The following is a 22,447-nucleotide window of genomic DNA, read 5'->3' as shown; positions in this document are numbered from 1 at the left end:
CTCCAGGGGACTGGGGACAGGGACAGCTCTAGGGGGGCTGGGGACAGGGACAGCTCCAGGGGGGCTGGGGACTTGAGGACAGCTTCAGGGGAACTGGGGACACCAGGAGGGGACACTGTGGACGGGACAGGGACAGCCAGGCTGGGGACAGGGACAGCTCTAGGGGGGCTGGGGACAGGGACAGCTCCAGGGGGCTGGGGACTTGAGGACAGCTCCAGGGGAACTGGGGACACCGGCAGGGGACAGCTCCAGGGGAACTGGGGACAGGGACAACTCCAGGGGGTTGGGGACACCGGCAGGGGACGGCCATCACACTGCAGTGTCCCCATCCCGTGCTGGTGACAGCGTTGTCCTGCTGCAGCCCGTCACAGAACCGGGCGATGGTGGCGACAGCAGGCAGGGGGGACAGCACAGGCTGGGTGGCAGTGGGCAGGGGGACAAGGTGACAGTTCTGGGGACACCGAGAGGGGCCGGCCGTACCGTGCTGGTGACGGCGCCGTCCTGCTGCAGCCCGTCATGCAACTGGGTGATGGTGGCAGGGGACCGGGGGGACGGAGGGGATGGGGGGACAGTTCTGGGGACACTGGGGACACCGAGAGGGGCCGGCCGTACCGTGCTGGTGACGGCGCCGTCCTGCTGCAGCCCGTCGCGGAACCAGGCGATGGTGGCCGCGGGTTTGGCGCTGCGGGCGCGGCACGTCAGGTTGTAGGGGGTCCCCGCCCTCAGCAGGATCTCGGGGGCGCCGTCGATCGTGGGGTCCTCCGGGGGGACTGCGGAGGGGACAGAGGGGACACCGGCTCGGGAGGGACGCCCTGGTGGTGGGGAGGGGGCAGAGGGAATGGGCAGGGGACACCGGGAATGGGGAGGGGACACTGGGGACTGTGGGGCACAGGGAATGGGGAGGGGATATGAGAGGCCATGGAGGACACAGTGGGGGGACATTGGGGACACGGGACTGTGTGGGGCACTGGGAACCGTGTGGGACAGTGGGGACACAGGATCATGGGGGACATTGGGGACCGTGTGGGACATTGGGGACATAGGATCATGGGGGACACTGGGGACTGTGTGGGGCACTGGGGACCATGTGGGGCACTGGGAACTGTGTGGGGCACTGGGGACACAGGACCACGGGGGACATGGGGGACATGGGAGCATGTGGGACATTGGGGACTGTGTGGGACATTGGGGGACACAGGATCATGGGGGACATTGGGGGACCGTGTGGGGCACTGGGGACACAGGACCATAGGGAACATGGGGGACACGGGATCATGGGGGACATTGGGGACCGTGTGGGACACTGGGGACACATGACCATGGGGGACATGGGGGACACGGGAGCATGTAGGACATTGGGGACCGTGTGGGGCACTGGGGACACAGGATCATGGGGGACACTGGGGACACAGGACCATGGAGGACACGGGACTGTGTGGGGCACTGGGGACACAGGACCATGGGGGACATGGGGGACACGGGAGCATGTAGGACATGCACTGGGGACACAGGACCATGGGACACAGGATCATGGGGGACATGGGAGACATGGGACCATGTGGGACATTGGGGACTGTGTGGGGCACTGGGGACACAGGACCATGGGGGACATGGGGGACACGGGACTGTGTGGGACATTGGGGACACAGGATCATGGGGGACATGGGAGACATGGGACCATGTGGGACATTGGGGACTGTGTGGGGCACTGGGGACACAGGATCATGGGGGGCACTGGGGACTGTGTGTGGGGCACTGGGGACACAGGACCATAGGGAACATGGGGGACACGGGATCATGGGGGACATTGGGGACCGTGTGGGACACTGGGGACACATGACCATGGGGGACATGGGGGACACGGGAGCATGTGGGACATTGGGGGACACAGGATCATGGGGGACACTGGGGACTGTGTGGGGCACTGGGGACACATGACCATGGGGGACATGGGGGACACGGGACCGTGTGGGACATTGGGGACACAGGATCATGGGGGACATGGGAGACATGGGACCATGTGGGACATTGGGGACTGTGTGGGGCACTGGGGACACAGGACCACGGGGGACACGGGACTGTGTGGGGCACTGGGGACCGTGTGTGGGGCACTGGGGACACAGGACACGGGGTACACGGGACCGTGTGTGGCACTGGGGACAGCGGGGCGCGGGCCAGCCCTCACTGAGCACGGTGAGCTTGGCGCGGCGCGAGCGCAGCGCGGCCTCGGTGGCCTGGCACTCGTAGACGGCGTCATCGGAGAGCTCGGCGTCGCGGATCTCCAGGTTGTACTGGCCCGAGTCGGCCGTGCCCACGATGCGGTACCGGGGCCACGCTGCGGGGACAGCGCGGGGTCACCGGGGACACCGACCCCACAGGGACACCCCCACCCTGCAGGGACACCCCCGCCCCACAGGGACACCCCAGTCCCACAGAGACACCCCAATCCCATGGGTCACACATGGGGACACCCCAATCCCACAGGGACACCCCGGTCCCACAGGGACACCCCACTCCCATAGGGACACCCTGATCCCTCAGGGACACCCCCCCCCCACAGGGACACCCCGGTCCCACAGGGACACCCCAATCCCATAGGGACACCCTGATCCCTCAGGGACACCCCCACCCCACAGGGACACCCTGATCCCACAGGGACACCCCGGTCCCACAGGGACACCCCACTCCCATAGGGACACCCCAAACCTCACAGGGACACCCCAATCCCACAGGGACATCCTGATCCCACAGGGACACACTGATCCCATGGGTCACACATGGAGACATTGCAATCCCACAGGGACACCCTGGTCACTCAGGGACACCGCAACCCCAGAGGGACACCCCAATCCCACAGGGACACCCCAGTCCCACAGGGACACCCCAATCCCCTGGGTCACACATGGGGACACCCCAATCCCACAGGGACACCCCAAACCTCACAGGGACACCCCGATCCCACAGGGACACCCCGATCCCATGGGTCACACATGGGGACACCCCAATCCCACAAGGACACCCCAATCCCACAGGGACACCCCAATCCCACAGGGACACCCCAATCCCACAGGGACACCCCAATCCCACAGGGACACCCCAATCCCACAGGGACACCCCAATCCCACAGGGACACCCCAATCCCATGGGTCACACATGGGGACACCCCAATCCCACAGGGACACCCCGGTCCCACAGGGACACCCCACTCCCATAGGGACACCCTGATCCCTCAGGGACACCCCCACCCCACAGGGACACCCCGGTCCCACAGGGACACCCCAATCCCATGGGTCACACATGGGGACACCCCAATCCCACAGGGACACCCCGGTCCCACAGGGACACCCCCACCCCACAGGGACACCCTGATCCCACAGGGACACCCCGGTCCCACAGGGACACCCCACTCCCATAGGGACACCCCAAACCTCACAGGGACACCCCAATCCCACAGGGACATCCTGATCCCACAGGGACACACTGATCCCATGGGTCACACATGGAGACATTGCAATCCCACAGGGACACCCTGGTCACTCAGGGACACCGCAACCCCAGAGGGACACCCCAATCCCACAGGGACACCCCAGTCCCACAGGGACACCCCAATCCCCTGGGTCACACATGGGGACCCCCCAATCCCACAGGGACCCCCCAAACCTCACAGGGACACCCCGATCCCACAGGGACACCCCGATCCCCTGGGTCATACATTGGGACACCCCGATCCCACGCCCAGGCTGTGGGGCAGCACTGGGAAGTCACACGGGGACACCCCCAGAGCCAGCCCCCCTTTCCCAGGATTGCAATCCCACAGGGACACCCTGGTCACTCAGGGACACCGCAACCCCAGAGGGACACCCCAATCCCACAGGGACATCCTGATCCCACAGGGACACACTGATCCCATGGGTCACACATGGAGACATTGCAATCCCACAGGGACACCCTGGTCACTCAGGGACACCGCAACCCCAGAGGGACACCCCAATCCCACAGGGACATCCTGATCCCACAGGGACACACTGATCCCATGGGTCACACATGGAGACATTGCAATCCCACAGGGACACCCTGGTCACTCAGGGACACCGCAACCCCAGAGGGACACCCCAATCCCACAGGGACATCCTGATCCCACAGGGACACACTGATCCCATGGGTCACACATGGAGACATTGCAATCCCACAGGGACACCCTGGTCACTCAGGGACACCGCAACCCCAGAGGGACACCCCAATCCCACAGGGACATCCTGATCCCACAGGGACACACTGATCCCATGGGTCACACATGGAGACATTGCAATCCCACAGGGACACCCTGGTCACTCAGGGACACCGCAACCCCAGAGGGACACCCCAATCCCACAGGGACATCCTGATCCCACAGGGACACACTGATCCCATGGGTCACACATGGAGACATTGCAATCCCACAGGGACACCCTGGTCACTCAGGGACACCGCAACCCCAGAGGGACACCCCAATCCCACAGGGACATCCTGATCCCACAGGGACACACTGATCCCATGGGTCACACATGGAGACATTGCAATCCCACAGGGACACCCTGGTCACTCAGGGACACCGCAACCCCAGAGGGACACCCCAATCCCACAGGGACATCCTGATCCCACAGGGACACACTGATCCCATGGGTCACACATGGAGACATTGCAATCCCACAGGGACACCCTGGTCACTCAGGGACACCGCAACCCCAGAGGGACACCCCAATCCCACAGGGACATCCTGATCCCACAGGGACACACTGATCCCATGGGTCACACATGGAGACATTGCAATCCCACAGGGACACCCTGGTCACTCAGGGACACCGCAACCCCAGAGGGACACCCCAATCCCACAGGGACATCCTGATCCCACAGGGACACACTGATCCCATGGGTCACACATGGAGACATTGCAATCCCACAGGGACACCCTGGTCACTCAGGGACACCGCAACCCCAGAGGGACACCCCAATCCCACAGGGACATCCTGATCCCACAGGGACACACTGATCCCATGGGTCACACATGGAGACATTGCAATCCCACAGGGACACCCTGGTCACTCAGGGACACCGCAACCCCAGAGGGACACCCCAATCCCACAGGGACATCCTGATCCCACAGGGACACACTGATCCCATGGGTCACACATGGAGACATTGCAATCCCACAGGGACACCCTGGTCACTCAGGGACACCGCAACCCCAGAGGGACACCCCAATCCCACAGGGACATCCTGATCCCACAGGGACACACTGATCCCATGGGTCACACATGGAGACATTGCAATCCCACAGGGACACCCTGGTCACTCAGGGACACCGCAACCCCAGAGGGACACCCCAATCCCACAGGGACATCCTGATCCCACAGGGACACACTGATCCCATGGGTCACACATGGAGACATTGCAATCCCACAGGGACACCCTGGTCACTCAGGGACACCGCAACCCCAGAGGGACACCCCAATCCCACAGGGACACCCCAGTCCCACAGGGACACCCCAATCCCCTGGGTCACACATGGGGACACCCCAATCCCACAGGGACACCCCAAACCTCACAGGGACACCCCGATCCCACAGGGACACCCCGATCCCATGGGTCACACATGGGGACACCCCAATCCCACAAGGACACCCCAATCCCACAGGGACACCCCAATCCCACAGGGACACCCCAATCCCATGGGTCACACATGGGGACACCCCAATCCCACAGGGACACCTTGACCCCACAGGGACACCCCGATCCCATGGGTCACACATGGGGACACCCCAATCCCACAGGGACACCCCAATCCCATGGGTCACACATGGGGACACCCCAATCCCACAGGGACACCCCAATCCCATGGGTCACACATGGGGACACCCCAATCCCACAGGGACACCTTGACCCCACAGGGACACCCCGATCCCATGGGTCACACATGGGGACACCCCAATCCCCACAGGGACACCCTGATCCCACAGGGACACCCCGATCCCCTGGGTCATACATTGGGACACCCCGATCCCACGCCCAGGCTGTGGGGCAGCACTGGGAAGTCACACGGGGACACCCCCAGAGCCAGCCCCCCTTTCCCAGGTACCCTTCGGCCCTGCCCCGTGGGTGCCACCCCCGGGGCCACCCCTCCCCTCCCGGTGTCACCCCGGGGCCCCCCCTGTCCCTCGGCACCTTTGAGGCCCTGGCCCATGCCCAGGGCCAGCCCGTCCTTGGTCCATTGCACGATGCCGGAGTAGTTGAGCACCACGCAGGACAGGACGATTCTCTGCCCGGCCACCACCGTCTGGTCCTCGGGCTCCTCCACGAAACGCGTCTGCACCGCTGCGGCCACGGCACCGCGGTCACCACCGGGCACGGCACCGCAGTCACCACCGGGCACGGCACCGCCGTCACCACCGGGCACGGCACCGCCATCACCACCGGGCACGGCACCACGGTCACCACCGGGCACGGCACATCCCGCCGAGACCCCCCCCAGGATCCTCCCGGGATCCCCCGGAGCTGCTCAGGATCCCCCCGAGCTGCCCCGATCCTCCCGGAGCTGCCCAGGATCCCCCCAGGATCCCCTTCGGAGCTCCCCACGACCTCCCGGGGACCCCCAACCCCCCCCAGCCCGGGCCCCGCCGCTCCCGCTCCCGATCCCGGCTGTTGGGGATCGATCCCGGGGTCACGCGGCCCGCGGGAATCGAGCGGGATGTGACAGGGACAGGGACAGGGACAGGGACAGGAGCGGGGGAGGGCTCGGGACGCGGCCGTGCCCTGGGGCAGGGGGCGGGCAGCGCGACCCCCGCTTCTCCCGGCTCCAGTCCTGGGTTTTATTCTGGAATGTGGCACGGAACGGAACGGCACAGCTCGGGGTCCCCGTCCCGCTCCTCTCCTTCTGAACCCCCAAAATTCACAGGCTCTGGGGGCCCTCCTGCTTTTGATCCCGAAAATAAAACCCCCGGCGGCTCCAAACGTCCCCAAAAAAAACCAAAATCCACCCAAAATCCCCGTGTGGGGGCGTCTGCTGCTCCTCCCGGCATCCCAGGATCCCTGGGAGTCCGGGATCCTCGGGATGGGGAATCCGGGGATCCTCGGGATGGGGAATTCAGGGATCCTCGGGATGGGGAATCCAGGGATGACCGGGATAAAACAGCCCCAAATCCCTGGGATGGGGAATTCAGGGATCCTCGGGATGGGGAATCCGGGGATGCCCGGGATAAAACAGCCCCAAATCCCTGGGATGGGGAATTCAGGGATCCTCGGGATGGGGAATCCAGGGATGACCGGGATGGGGAATTCAGGGATCCTCGGGATGGGGAATCCGGGGATACCCGGGATAAAACAGCCCCAAATCCCTGGGATTGGGGAATTCAGGGATCCTCGGGATGGGGAATCCGGGGATACCCGGGATAAAACAGCCCCAAATCCCTGGGATTGGGGAATTCAGGGATCCTCGGGATGGGGAATCCGGGGATACCCGGGATAAAACAGCCCCAAATCCCTGGGATTGGGGAATTCAGGGATCCTCGGGATGGGGAATCCGGGGATACCCGGGATAAAACAGCCCCAAATCCCTGGGATGGGGAATTCAGGGATCCTCGGGATGGGGAATCCAGGGATCCTCGGGATGGGGAATCCGGGGATACCCGGGATAAAACAGCCCCAAATCCCTGGGATGGGGAATCCAGGGATCCTCGGGATGGGGAATCCGGGGATACCCGGGATAAAACAGCCCCAAATCCCTGGGATGGGGAATCCAGGGATCCTCGGGATGGGGAATCCGGGGATACCCGGGATAAAACAGCCCCAAATCCCTGGGATGGGGAATTCAGGGATCCTCGGGATGGGGAATCCAGGGATGACCGGGATGGGGAATTCAGGGATCCTCGGGATGGTGAATTCAGGGATCATCGGGATGGGGAATCCGGGGATCTCCGGGATAAAACAGCCCCAAATCCCTGGGATGGGGAATCCAGGGATCCTTGGGATGGGGAATCCGGGGATCCTCGGGATGGGGAATTCAGGGATCCTGGGGATGGAGAATTCAGGGATCCTCGGGATGGGAAATCCAGGGATGACCGGGATGGGGAATTCAGGGATCCTCGGGATGGTGAATTCAGGGATCATCGGGATGGGGAATCCGGGGATCTCCGGGATAAAACAGCCCCAAATCCCTGGGATGGGGAATCCAGGGATCCTTGGGATGGGGAATCCGGGGATCCTCGGGATGGGGAATTCAGGGATCCTGGGGATGGAGAATTCAGGGATCCTCGGGATGGGAAATCCAGGGATGACCGGGATGGGGAATTCAGGGATCCCCGGGACAAAACAGCCCCAAATCCCTGGGATGGAAAATCCAGGGATCCTCGGGATGGGGAATTCCGGGATCTCCGGGATAAAACAGCCCCAAATCCCTGGGATGGGGAATCCAGGGATCCTCGGGATGGGGAATCCGGGGATCCCCGGGACAAAACAGCCCCAAATCCCTGGGATGGGGAATCCAGGGATGACCGGGATGGGGAATTCAGGGATCCTGGGGATAGGGAATCCGGGGATACCCGGGATAAAACAGCCCGGGGTGTCCCGGTGCCACCCCCGCCCCAGGGTGGGCAGCGGCTGCGGGAATTTTGGGGGAAGATGAAGGAGAAGCGGGGGCTGGAGGGAGCGGGGCGAGATCAAAGGGGGGAAGGTGCCGGGAGGGGGAGGGGAGGGAGATGAGAGCGGGAGAGGGGGCGGGGAGGACCCGCAGCCCGCGGGCACCGGGCTGGCACCGGGCCGGTACCGGGCTGGCACCGGGCCTGCGGGGGTGGGCCCGATTTTGGGGGAGATCGAGGGGAAAACGGGCACTGAGCTGGCACCGGGATTTTGGGGGAGATCGAGGGGAAAATGGGCACTGAGCTGGCACCGGGATTTTGGGGGAGATTGGGGGGAAAACGGGCACTGAACTGGCACCGGGATTTTGGGGGAGATCGAGGGGAAAATGGACACTGAGCTGGCACCGGGATTTTGGGGGAGATTGGGGGGAAAACGGGCACTGAGCTGGCACCGGGATTTTGGGGGAGATCGGGGGGAAAACGGGCACTGAGCTGGCACCCACCTCCGCAGTGCCACCCCCTCAGTGCCACCTCCCCAGTGCCACCTCCCCAGTGCCACCTCCCCAGTGTCACCCCCTCAGTGCCACCTCCGCAGTGCCACCTCCCCAGTGTCACCCCCTCAGTGCCACCTCCGCAGTGTCACCCCCTCAGTGCCACCTCCCAGTGCCACCTCCGCAGTGTCACCCCCTCAGTGTCACCCCCTCAGTGCCACCTCCGCAGTGTCACCCCCTCAGTGCCACCTCCCCGTGCCACCTCCCCAGTGTCCCCCCCTCAGTGCCACCCCCCAGTGCCACCTCCCCGCGCCAGCCGCGGTGACAAACCGCCGGCGGGGCTGGTGGCGATTGTCGCAGCCAGAGCCACCTCCCGCCACTGTCCCCGTCCCTCGTCCCCTGGCAGGGGCCGGGATGGCGGGGAGGTGGCGGTGCCAGCCCTGCGGTGTCGCCGGGCGGTGGCACGCTGGTGGCGCGGGTTCGTTTGGTCTCACGAGCCGCGGGGGTGGCACTGGGGTGTCACCGAGGTGACACTGCGCCCAGGTGACAGCGGTGGCCCCGCGGCCGGCGGGGGGGACAGGCACGAGGTGGCGCCTGGCCGCCGCGTCCCTCCTTGTCGCCGCGGTCCCCTGGCCGCTTGTCACCGTGTCCCCCTCGGCGCCGTGCTGTCGGTGCCACCGGGCCACCCCTTGTCACCGCGCTCCCCTTGCCGCTGTGTCCTCCCCCCCGCTTTGTCACCATTGTCCCCCTCCCGTGTGGCAGCACGCGCCTGTGCCCGCGGGGATGTCCCCCTGTCCCCAAACTCGCCACGGCAATGTCCCCAAACCGGGCAGAGCCAGGACCCTGATGGAGCTCCCCGTGTCCCCCCCGGTGTCCCCCTGTCCCGGTGTCCCCCTCCCTCCCTTGCTGTCCCTCCCGTGTCCCCCCTGTCCCCGCTCTCTCCCTGGCTGTCCCCCCCTGTCCCACCGTGTCCCGGTGTCCCTGTCCCCCCCTCCCCGGCTGTCTCCCCGGTTCCGCCGCCGCTCCGCTGATGCCGCCCCGGGCCGCGCTCACCCGGAGCCCGAGCTCCCCGCGCTCGCCCTTCTCTCGGGATTTTATCCCCTTCTCTCGGGATTTTATTCCCTTCTTCTCCCCCTTTTCCCCCCTATTTTTTCCATTTTCCCCCATTTTTTCCCTTTTCCCCCTGATTTCCACCCATTTTCTTCCACATTTCCCCCCCTTCTTTTCCTATTTTTTCCCTTTTTTCCTCCCCTCCTTATTTTATCTCTCCCTCCTCCCCTCCCCTCTCCTCGAGGCTTTTAAATTTAAAGCCTTTCCCCTCTTCCCTTCCCGAGCTGCTCGCTGCTATTTTTATGTGGAAAAAAAAAAAAAAAAAAACAACAACCCAAAAACCCAAAAAAAAACCCCAAACCCAAAACAGGCGAGGGGGGAGGAGAGTTCTTAAAAAACCAAACAATCGAATAAAAAAGCTCTTCCCCGCCTTGGTTCGGGTTGGGTTTTTTTGGGTTTTTTTGGTTTTTTTTTTCTCCCCTTTCCTTCTGCGGGGAAGAAAAGAGGATTTGGGTTCCTTGGGGCGGAGAGGGGACAGGCCAGGGCAGGTCCGGCTGTCCCCGCTGCTGTCCCCTGTGTCGCTGCTGTCCCCGCTGCTGTCCCCTGTCCCCTGCCCCCGCTGCTGTCCCCTGTCCCCTGTGTCGCCACTGCTGTCCCCTGTGTCGCTGCTGTCCCCTGTCCCCTCTGCTGTCCCCTGTCCCCACTGCTGTCCCGTCCCCGCTGCTGTCCCCTGTCCCCGCTGCTGTCCCCTGTGTCGCTGCTGTCCCCTGTCCCCTCTGCTGTCCCCTGTGTCGCTGCTGTCCCCTGTCCCCTCTGCTGTCCCCTGTGTCGCTGCTGTCCCCTGTCCCCTCTGCTGTCCCCTGTGTCGCTGCTGTCCCCTGTCCCCTCTGCTGTCCCCTGTGTCGCTGCTGTCCCCTGTCCCCTCTGCTGTCCCCTGTGTCGCTGCTGTCCCCTGTCCCCTCTGCTGTCCCCTGTGTCGCTGCTGTCCCCTGTCCCCTCTGCTGTCCCCTGTGTCGCTGCTGTCCCCTGTCCCCTCTGCTGTCCCCTGTGTCGCTGCTGTCCCCTGTCCCCTCTGCTGTCCCCTGTGTCGCTGCTGTCCCCTGTCCCCTCTGCTGTCCCCTGTGTCGCTGCTGTCCCCTGTCCCCTCTGCTGTCCCCTGTGTCGCTGCTGTCCCCTGTCCCCTCTGCTGTCCCCTGTGTCGCTGCTGTCCCCTGTCCCCTCTGCTGTCCCCTGTGTCGCTGCTGTCCCCTGTCCCCTCTGCTGTCCCCTGTGTCGCTGCTGTCCCCTGTCCCCTCTGCTGTCCCCTGTGTCGCTGCTGTCCCCTGTCCCCTCTGCTGTCCCCTGTGTCGCTGCTGTCCCCTGTCCCCTCTGCTGTCCCCTGTGTCGCTGCTGTCCCCTGTCCCCTCTGCTGTCCCCTGTGTCGCTGCTGTCCCCTGTCCCCTCTGCTGTCCCCTGTGTCGCTGCTGTCCCCTGTCCCCTCTGCTGTCCCCTGTGTCGCTGCTGTCCCCTGTCCCCTCTGCTGTCCCCTGTGTCGCTGCTGTCCCCTGTCCCCTCTGCTGTCCCCTGTGTCGCTGCTGTCCCCTGTCCCCTCTGCTGTCCCCTGTGTCGCTGCTGTCCCCTGTCCCCTCTGCTGTCCCCTGTGTCGCTGCTGTCCCCTGTCCCCTCTGCTGTCCCCTGTGTCGCTGCTGTCCCCTGTCCCCTCTGCTGTCCCCTGTGTCGCTGCTGTCCCCTGTCCCCTCTGCTGTCCCCTGTGTCGCTGCTGTCCCCTGTCCCCTCTGCTGTCCCCTGTGTCGCTGCTGTCCCCTGTCCCCTCTGCTGTCCCCTGTGTCGCTGCTGTCCCCTGTCCCCTCTGCTGTCCCCTGTGTCGCTGCTGTCCCCTGTCCCCTCTGCTGTCCCCTGTGTCGCTGCTGTCCCCTGTCCCCTCTGCTGTCCCCTGTGTCGCTGCTGTCCCCTGTCCCCTCTGCTGTCCCCTGTGTCGCTGCTGTCCCCTGTCCCCTCTGCTGTCCCCTGTGTCGCTGCTGTCCCCTGTCCCCTCTGCTGTCCCCTGTGTCGCTGCTGTCCCCTGTCCCCTCTGCTGTCCCCTGTGTCGCTGCTGTCCCCTGTCCCCTCTGCTGTCCCCTGTGTGTCCCCTGTCCCCTGTCCCCACTGCTGTCCCCTGTCCCCACTGCTGTCCCCCGTGTCGCTGCTGTCCCCAGCGCCAGCCGATGGCACCGGGGGCACCGCGGGGTGGGGACAGCGAGGGGACCCGTGGGGTGGGATTTATGGGATCCATGGGACCCCTGGGATGGGATTTATGGGATTTGTGGGATTTGGGATGGGATGGGATGGGATGGGAGGGGATGGGATGGGATGGGATGGGAGGGGATGGGATGGGATGGGATGGGAGGGGATGGGATGGGATGGGATGGGAGGGGATGGGATGGGATGGGATGGGAGGGGATGGGATGGGATGGGATGGGAGGGGATGGGATGGGATGGGATGGGAGGGGATGGGATGGGATGGGATGGGAGGGGATGGGATGGGATGGGATGGGAGGGGATGGGATGGGATGGGATGGGAGGGGATGGGATGGGATGGGGAGGAGTCTCGGGCTGGAGACCCCGGCAGTGCTGGGAATGGGGGGTCCCATCCCGATGGGGATTTGGGATCCTGTTTCACCAGGGATTGATCCCATTTTCCCGGGAATTCTGGGCCTGTTTTCCCGGGAATTCTCAGGAATTCAGGCCCCCATATTGCCGGGAATTTGGGATCCCATTTTACCAGGGACTGATCCCATTTTCCCAGGAATTCCAGACCTGTATCCCTGGGAATGCCAGCCCCATTTTCCCGGGAATTCCAGTCACATTTTCCCGGGAATTCCAGTCACATTTTCCCGGGATTTCCAGCCCCATTTCCCGGGGAATCCTGGCCCTGTTTGCCTGGGAATTCTGGCCCCATTTCCCCGGCAATTCCAGCCCTATTTTCCCGGAAATTCCAGCCCCGTTTCCCCAGGAATCCTGGTCCCGTTTTCCCGGGATTTCCAGCTCCGTTTCCCCGGGAATCCCGGCCCCGTTTTCCCGGGAATTCCAGCCCTATTTTCCCGGGAATTCCAGCCCCGTTTCCCCAGGAATCCTGGTCCCGTTTTCCCGGGGAATTCCAGCCCCGTTTTCCCGGGAATTCCAGCCCCGTTTTCCCGGGAATCCTGGTCCCGTTTTCCCGGGATTTCCAGCTCCGTTTTCCCAGGAATCCTGGTCCCATTTTCCCGGGAATGCCGGCCCCGTTTTCCCGGGAATTCCGGCCCTGTTTTCCCGGGAATTCCGGCCCTGTTTTCCCGGGAATGCCGGCCCCGTTTTCCCGGCCCACGCCGCTCGGGCTCCCGTCGCGCTCCCCGCGCTCCCCCCGCGCCAGGAGCTATTTTGGGATCGGGAATTTGGGACTTGGGCCCCGGGAGGGGACGCGAGGCCCCCGCGTGTCCCCAGGGCTGGCCGCGACCCTCGCGACGGCAATTCCCAATTCCAGGGGGTCGGGATGCCCCCAGCGCCGTCCCCCCCCTCCCCAAAACCCCGGCCCCGCTGAAATTCCCGGCAATTCCTGGGATTCCTCGGCTCCGGGCTCGCGGAATTCCCGGATTTTCCGGGCCGGGAAGGAATGGCCGGTTCCAGCCCCGGCTGTCCCCGCGCCCCGGGATGGCTCCCGGGAATTCCCGGGATGCGCCGTGCGGGGGTCGCGGCGCGGTGTCCCCCCAGCCCGGGGACACCCCGGCCCCGCCCCCTCTAATCCCGCGGGAATTAAAAATTCCAGCCCTTAATTCCCCGTGCGCCAGGGCCGGGAACGGGAATGGAACGGGAATGGGGGCGGGAATGGGAACGGGAATGGGAGCAGGAATGGGAATGGGGATGGGGATGGGGATGGGAAAGGGAAGAGGAGTGGAAGCGGGAATTCAGAATGGGGATGGGAATGGGAATAGGATTTGGAATGGGGAGAGCTCATCCAATCTGATTTCCTGGGACCCAGAATTTGGGATCGGGATGGGAGTGAGAAAACCCCAAATCCATTTGGAATGGGAAACCCCAAATCCATCGGGATAATGGGAATGGGAATGGAAATGGGAATTGGGATAGGAATGGGAATGGGAATGGGAAAGGGATGGACTTTTTGAGGGGGGAATTCGGGATTTTTTAGGGGGATTTGGGTTTTTTCGGGGTGTCCCGAGCCCCGCCGCTCCCGCTCCCCGCTCGCTGCGGTCGGGCCCGGCGATGATCCCACACTCCTGGAATTTGAGGAATTTCCTGCCAAGGCTCCCTCTGGAAAGGCGAGGAAAGGCAAAAACGCCGAGTTTTTAACCCCCTGCTCCCCGGCCCGCCCGACTTTGGGGCGGTTTCATCCTTTTTTTTTGGGATAAATTCGGATTTTTCCCTGATTTTTTTTTTCTTCCGGGATGGGGAATTCCGGAAAATCCGAATTTTCGTGCCTCAGTTTTCCTCTCCTCCACCCCAAGGTTCCGTTCCTGTCCTAAATCCCTCTAAAAAAACCCCCAAAACTGCCCCAAAAATCGCCCCAAAGCCGCCCTGGGGAGCTCTGCCCATCGGGAGCGAAATTCCTTTTTTTTTTTTTTTCCCAGCTTGATTTGAGTCAAATCCGCTCGGAATTTTCTTTTTCTTTTTTTTTTTCTTTTTAAATAAAATGTCACCAAAACAGGGAAAGGAGGAGGAAAAAGGGGAAAATTGTCCCCCCAAAAGTGGCCCCAGCGCCGGGGTGTTCCCATTGCCAGCCCCAAGGAGGGTGGAAAAGGGGGGAAAAAAGCGAATTTTGGGGAAAATCCACCCGGGGGAGGGGAAAGAAAAGGGGAATTCGGGAAAAATCCAACTGGGGAAGGGGGAAATGTGGGTTTTGGGGGAAAAAAACACCTGAAAAAAAGGGGAAAAATGTGGATTTTGGAGGAAATAAACACCTGAAAAAAAGGGAAAAAATGTGGATTTTGGGGAAAGTCCACGTTGGGAAGGGAGGGGAAAAGTGAAATTTGGGAAAGATCCACATGAGGAAGGGGAAAATGTGGATTTTGAGGAGAAAAATGTGGATTTTGGGGAGAAAAGTGTGGATTTTGGGGGGAAAATGTGGATTTTGAGGGGGAAAATGAGGATTTTGGGGGGAAAAATGTGGATTTTGAGGGGGAAAACGTGGATTTGGGGAGGGAAAAGAATAAACACCTGAAAAAAAGGGAAAAAATGTGGATTTTGGGGAAAGTCCACGTTGGGAAGGGAGGGGAAAAGTGAAATTTGGGAAAGATCCACATGAGGAAGGGGAAAATGTGGATTTTGGGGAGAAAAATGTGGATTTTGGAGGAAAAATGTGGATTTGGGGGGGGAAAACGTGGATTTGGGGAGGGAAAAGTGGATTTGGAGGGGAAAAATGTGGATTTAGAGGGGGAAAACGTGGATTTGGGGAGGGAAAAGTGGATTTGGAGGGGAAAAATGTGGATTTAGAGGGGGAAAACGTGGATTTGGGGAGGGAAAAGTGGATTTGGAGGGGAAAAATGTGGATTTAGAGGGGGAAAACGTGGATTTGGGGAGGGAAAAGTGGATTTTGAGGGGAAAAATGTGGATTTGGGGGGGAAATGTGGATTTTGAGGGGGAAAACGTGGATTTGGGGAGGGAAATTTGGATTTTGAGGGGATAAATGTGGATTTTGGAGGAAAAATGTGGATTTGGGGGGGAAATGTGGATTTTGAGGGGATAAATGTAGATTTTGGAGGAAAAATGTGGATTTGGGGGGAAAATGTGGATTTTGGGGTGAAAAATGTGGATTTTGGAGGGAAAATGAGGATTTTGGGGGGAAAAATGTGGATTTTGAGGGGGAAAACGTGGATATTGAGGGGGAAAATGTGGATTTTGGAGGGAAAATGTGGATTTTGGGGAGAGAAAATGTGGTTTTGAGGGGGAAAATGTGGATTTTGGGGGAAAAATGAGGATTTTTGGGGGGAAATGAGGATTTTGAGGGGGAAAACGTGGATTTGGGGAGGGAAATTTGGATTTTGAGGGGAAAAACGTGGATTTTGGTAAAACCCCACCCAGCTAAAAGGGGAAAATGTGAATTTTGGGGGGGAAATCCAGGCTCCCCCCCCAGCCCCGCCGCCCCCAGGGGATGCCCCGAGCGTTTGGAGCCCCCCCGGAGGGGGGGTCCCGGAGCCTTCATCCCGCTCCTCCTCCTCCCCCTCCCCCCATTCCCATTTAATTAGGGAAAAAAAGAAAAAAAAAAAAATTAAATTTCCCCCCCTCCCCGTTGCCATGGCAACGCCTCCAACCGCTCTCGCCTTGGAAATAAAAGTTGTTTTTTCCTCCCCCCTCCTCCTCCTCCTCCTTCATCCCTGTCCCTGTCCCCATCCCGGTGTCCCCATTCCTGTCCCGTCCCTGCCGTGCCACCATCCCGGTGTCCCCGTGTCCCCACCCCCGTCCCTGCTGAGGCACGGAGGGCTTTTCCACAGGGAAACTGAGGCACGGGTCCCTGGATTTCCTTGGACACTGAATTTCCGTGGGGGAAACTGAGGCACGGAGGGGGGAAACTGAGGCACGGAGGGGGCTACTCCATGGGGAAACTGAGGCACGGAGGGGGTTATTCCATGGGGAAACTGAGGCACGGAGGGGGTTATTCCATGGGGAAACTCCCCACCCCAAACCCCCCCCCCCGTATTTTGATTTCCATTTGGATCATAATCCGCCCGTTGCCATGGCAACGCTGCCAGCCCTTTATGTCCCAGCCTTGCAGAAAAGGCCTCCTTCCCCTTTTTTCCCCTTTTTTCCCTCTTTTTTTCCCCCCATTTTTCCCCCGCTCCTTAAATCCCCTCCTTCCTTCCTCCCGTCCCGGGGTCCCGGTGTCACTTTTGGGGGAGGGGGGACGGGAGGGGCTGGTCCCGCCCCGGGAGCCTCTGGATGCAGCCCGGAGATCCCAAATCCCCGATCCCAAATCCCAGATCCCTGCCTCCAAATCCCTGATCCCAAATCCCAGATTCCCGATCCCAAATCCTTGATCCCAAATCCCAAATCCTTGATCCCAAATCCCAAATCCCAGATCCCAAGTCCCAGATCCCAGACTCCAAATCCCAAACTCAAAATCCCGAAATCCCAAATCCCAAATCTAAAATCCCATATCCCAAATCCCTGACGTCAAAATCCCAAATCCCAGATCCCAAATCCCAGATCTTAAACCCTAAATCCTAGATCCCAAACTCCAAATCCCAAACCCAAAATCCCAAATCCCAAATCCCTGAGCCCAAATCTAAAATCCCAAATCCAAAATCCCTGACCTCAAAATCCCAAATCCCAAATCCCTGATCCCAAATCCTTGATTCTAAACCGCAAACCCCCAAATCCCAAAATCCCCAATCCCAAATCCCAGATCCCAAATCCCCAATCCCAAACCCCAAATCCCCGATCCTAAACCCCAAATCTCAGATCTAAAATCCCAAATCCCAGATCCCAAATCTCAAACCCCAAACTCCAAATCCCCGATCCCAAATCCCCGATCCCAAATCTCAAACCCCAAACTCCCAAATCCCCGATCCCAAACCCCAAATCCCAAATCCCAAATCCAAATCCCAAATCCCGACCCTCTTCCCGCTGTTCCCCTGGGCCAGCCCCGGCTCCTTGCGGGGTGTCTCTGGGGTTGGGGGGATTTTGGGGCATTTTGGGGCATTTTGGGGCATTTTGGGGGTTTCTCACCCTCAGGGTCCCCCGGAGGCGGGGTTATGCAAATGAGCCGCGCGCCCAGGACAGCGCAATTAGCGCAGCGAGCGGGAGCCGGAGCGATTAATTAAGAGATAATGAAGGGAAGAGGAGCCGGGAGGGGGCGGGAATGGTGGGGAGGGGGCAGAACCGCCGGGAACCCCGGAAATTGCCGATAAATCCCGATAATTCCCGATAACTGCCGATAATTCCCGATAATTTCCGATAATTCCCGATAACTGCCGATAAAATCCCGATAACTCCCGATAATTTCCGATAACTGCCGATAATTGCCGAGAACTGCCGATAAATCCCGATAACTGCCGATAAAATCCCGATAACTCCCGATAATTTCCGATACCTGCCGATAATTCCCGATAATTTCCGATAACTGCCGATACCTGCCGATAATTGCCGAGAACTGCCGATAATTCCCGATAATTCCCGATAATTTCCGATAACTGCCGATAATTCCCGATAACTGCCGATAAAATCCCGATAACTCCCGATAACTGCCGATATTTCCCGATAATTCCCGAAAATTACCCACGATTCCCGAAATTTGCTGAGAATTCCTGATAAAACTCCCGATAATTCCCGATAATCCCGGATAATTTCCAAGAATTCCTGATAATCCCCGCGAGTTCCCGATAACTCCCGAGAATTCCTGGAAACTCCCAATAATTCCTGAGAATTCCCGAAAATCCCCCAAAACCCACGATAATTCCCGAGAACTCTTGATAATTCCTGAAAATTCCAGATAATTCGGGATATTCATTCCCGATAATTCCCAAAAATTCCTGAGAATTCCCCAAAATTCCCGCAAATCCCCGATTACTGCCGCGAGCTCCCGAAGCCAAACCCGAGCTGGGCATTCCCGGGATTTGGGAAAAACTCGGGATTAAACCAAGCCTGGATTAACGGGGGAGGGATTAAATGAGTGAATCACTAACGAACGAATAAATTAATGAATAAATTAATGAATTAATGACCCCGAGGTCGCCTCAGGGACACGAAGGGAATCGGGAGGAGGGGCCGGGGGTCCGGGGTTGGGGGTTCCCACCCCAAAATCACCAAAATCAGCAAAAATCACCCAAAAATCACCAAAAACCACAAAAAAATCACCCAAAATCACCAAAAAAATCACCCAAAAATCACCCCAAAAGTCACAAAAAATCACCCCAAGATCACCAAAGATCACCAAAAATTCACCAAAGATCACCCAAAAATCACCCCAAATCACCCCAAAATCACCAAAAAGCACCCAAAGATCACCCAAAATTCACCCCAAAATCACCCAAAAATCACAAAAAAGTCACCCAAAACCACCAAAAATCACCCCAAAATCACAAAAAATCACAAAAAAACACCCCAAATCCCATTCCCAGGGCGCTCCTGGGCCTGGCCCTGTCACCGTCTCTGGAACAAAATTTGGGGTCAAAGGGTCACATCCCAGTTCCATCCCAAATTCTCCATGATCCCAAATCCCTTGGGAATCCCAAATTCCTTGGGGATTCCAAATCCTCCAGGATTCCCAAATCCCTTGGGGATCCCAAATCCTCCAGGATTTCCAAATCCCTCGGGGATCCCAAATCCTCCAGGATCCCAAATCCCTTGGGGATCCCAAATTTCTTGGGAATCCCAAATCCCTTGGGGATCCCAAATCCCTCGGGGTCAGGCCCCTGCTGTCACCTCTCCCATGTGAAGGAAGGGAGGGAGGAAAAGGCAGGGGGAAAAAAATAAAATAAAATAAAATAAAATACAAAATAAAACAGAAATCTAAACCAAAAAATTAAAATTAAAATAAAATAAAAATACAAAATGAAAAACAAAATCTACAACGACATTTAAAAATAAAATAAAAATTATCATCCGATACAAAATAAAATTAAAAAAAAAAAGAAAATAAATAAAAAAAACCCAGCAGAGAGAGGAGGAACGGCCCAATAAAAATTATCATCCGATACAAAATAAAATAAAAAAAATAAGAAAATAAATAAAAAAAAACCCCGGCAGAGAGAGGAGGAACGGCCGAGAAAATGAATAAATATTTCAATTTGAGGCGCAATCACGGCGAGTGATTGAAACGGGGGAAGAATAATGGCTTTCATTTAGATAAGATACAGAAAATTATTTAGTGAGAAATGAAGAGCGATGAGCGCCGCGCCGCGCCGGCGGGGCTGGGACCCCAAAAGTGCCCCAAATTCCTGCTCCCAGGGAAACCCCGCGCTTCCAAAAATCCCCCACGCTTCCAAAAATTCCCCATGTTTCCGAAAATCCCCCACGTTTTCCAAAAATCCCCCACATTTTCCAAAAATCCCCCACTTTTTCCTGAAAGAACCCCGAATTTTCCAGAAAAAACCCCAAATTTTCAAAAAGTCTCCCACATTTTCCAAAAAATCCCCCACGTTTTCCAAAAATCCCCCACGTTTTCCAGAAAAAACCCCAAATTTTCCAAAAACCCCCACATTTTCCCGAAAGAACCCCAAATTTTCCAAAAATCCCCCACGTTTTCCTGAAAGAACTCCAATTTTCCCAAAAAAACCCCCCACATTTTCCAAAAATCCCCCACTTTTTCCTGAAAGAACCCCAAATTTTCCAGAAAAAACCCCACGTTTTCCAGAAAAAACCCCAAATTTCAAGATGTTCCCCACATTTTCCAAAAGTCCCCCACGTTTTCCTGAAAGAACCCCAAATTTCCCCAAAAAAACCCCAAAATCCCCCACGTTTTCCAAAAGTCCCCCACGTTTTCCTGAAAGAACTCCAATTTTCCCAAAAAAACCCCCCACATTTTCCAAAAATCCCCCACTTTTTCCTGAAAGAACCCCAAATTTTCCAGAAAAAACCCCACGTTTTCCAAAAATCCCCCACGTTTTCCAAAAATCCCCCACGTTTTCCAGAAAAAACCCCAAATTTTCAAAAAGTCCCCCACATTTTCCAAAAACCCCCCACGTTTTCCAAAAATCCCCCATGTTTTCCTGAAAGAACCCCAAATTTTCCGGGGAAAATCCCCAAAATTTTCCAGGAAAACCCCAAATTCCGACCCAGGCGGGTTGGGAGCGAGGCTCCTCTTGGAGGGGATGGTGGAGGAGAAAGGTGGGAGAGGAGGGGATGGGATTGGGGTGGGATTGGGGTGGGATGGATTGGGATTGAAGGGATGGGACGGGTTTGGGGTGGGATTGGGATGGATTTGGGATGGATTTGGGATTGAGGGATGGGATGGGTTTGGGATGGGTTTGGGGGTCACTGGGATTGTCACATGGGGATGTGAGCCTTGATCCCAAACTGGAGCCATCCCAAAATGGAGCCATTGACCCCAAACTGGAGCCATTGACCCCAAAACGGAGCCATCCCAAAACGGAGCCATCCCAAAAGGGAGCCATTGGTCCCAAAGCAGGCCTGTCCCATCCCAAACTGGGGCGATTGACCCCAAACTGAACCCATCGATCCCAAACCGGATCCTTCCCATCCTGAACTGGAACTGTCCTGCCCCAAACCGGGGCCATCCCACCCCAAACCGGATCCTTCCCACCCCAAACCGGAGCCGTTTCACCCCAAACCGGAGCCGTTTCACCCCAAACCGGATCCTTCCCACCCCAAACCGGGGCCGTTTCCCCCCCAAACGGGGCCCTTTCCACCCCAACCCGGGGCCCGTTTCACCCCAAACCGGATCCTTCCCACCCCAAACCGGGGCCATCCCCCCCCAAACCGGATCCTTCCCACCCCAACCCGGAGCCGTTTCACCCCAAACCGGAGCCGTTTCACCCCAAACCGGATCCTTCCCACCCCAAACCGGGGCCGTTCCCACCCCAAACCGGAGCCGTTTCACCCCAAACCGGAGCCGTTTCCCCCCAAACCGGATCCTTCCCACCCCAAACCGGAGCCATCTCCCCCCAAACCGGGGCCATCCCACCCCAAACCGGATCCTTCCCACCCCAAACCGGAGCCGTTTCACCCCAAACCGGAGCAGTTTCACCCCAAACCAGGGCCATCCCACCCCAAACCGGTGCCATTTGCCCCCAAACCGGGGCCGTTTCCCCCCAAACCGGGGCCGTTTCACCCCAAACCGGAGCAGTTTCCCCCCAAACCGGAGCCGTTTCACCCCAAACCGGATCCCTCACGCCCCACTCCGGAGCCGTTTGCCCCCAAACCGGAGCCGTCTCCCCCCAAACCGGATCCCTCCCGCCCCACACCGGCGCCCTCCCGCCGCTCCCCGCGTGCCCCGGGCCGGCAGCGCGGTCGCTTTTGTTCCCGGGGGTCCCGGGCTGCCCCTCGGGGGTCCCGGGGGTCTCGGGCTGCCCCTCGGGGGTCCCGGGGGTCCCGGCGCCTTCCGCCCGCCCCTGCTCCAACCCCCGCGGTCCCGGCGGGTTTTTTGTGCTTTTTTGTTTTGTTTTGTTTTTTTCCTTTTTTCCCCCTTTTTATTTTTTTCCCTTCCCCTCTCTCCTCTTGGCATCTTAGCAACGCCGCCCCCTTAATTAAAAATTAGATTGGGTTTTGCAGCCGGAGGCCGCGCTGGGGCAGAGCCCGGCTCCGCGGACAGGGGGAGACCCCCACCAAAACTCCCCGCAGGGCTGGGGGCGCGCCCCCCCCCCGCCCTCC

General features: G+C 59.2%; 1 protein-coding gene across 1 annotated transcript in view; it reads right to left on the bottom strand.

Moving 5' to 3' along the window:
• The window catches only part of KIRREL1 (kirre like nephrin family adhesion molecule 1), a 34,909-nt gene that overhangs the window by 10,908 nt on the left and 1,554 nt on the right, over positions 1-22,447 (bottom strand). Inside the window, exons 2-4 of the mRNA XM_041412245.1 lie at positions 6,202-6,351; positions 2,186-2,335; positions 613-770 (exon numbers count right to left, since the gene is read on the bottom strand). Of these exons, the coding sequence (XP_041268179.1) occupies positions 613-770; positions 2,186-2,335; positions 6,202-6,351 (458 nt within the window). The remainder of the gene's footprint in view (positions 1-612; positions 771-2,185; positions 2,336-6,201; positions 6,352-22,447) is intronic.

Source organism: Onychostruthus taczanowskii, unplaced genomic scaffold (genome assembly GCF_017590055.1).
Source record: "Onychostruthus taczanowskii isolate IOZ18803 unplaced genomic scaffold, ASM1759005v1 scaffold385, whole genome shotgun sequence".
Taxonomy (NCBI): Eukaryota; Metazoa; Chordata; class Aves; order Passeriformes; family Passeridae; genus Onychostruthus; species Onychostruthus taczanowskii.
This window is presented reverse-complemented; position numbering and strand designations above follow the sequence as displayed.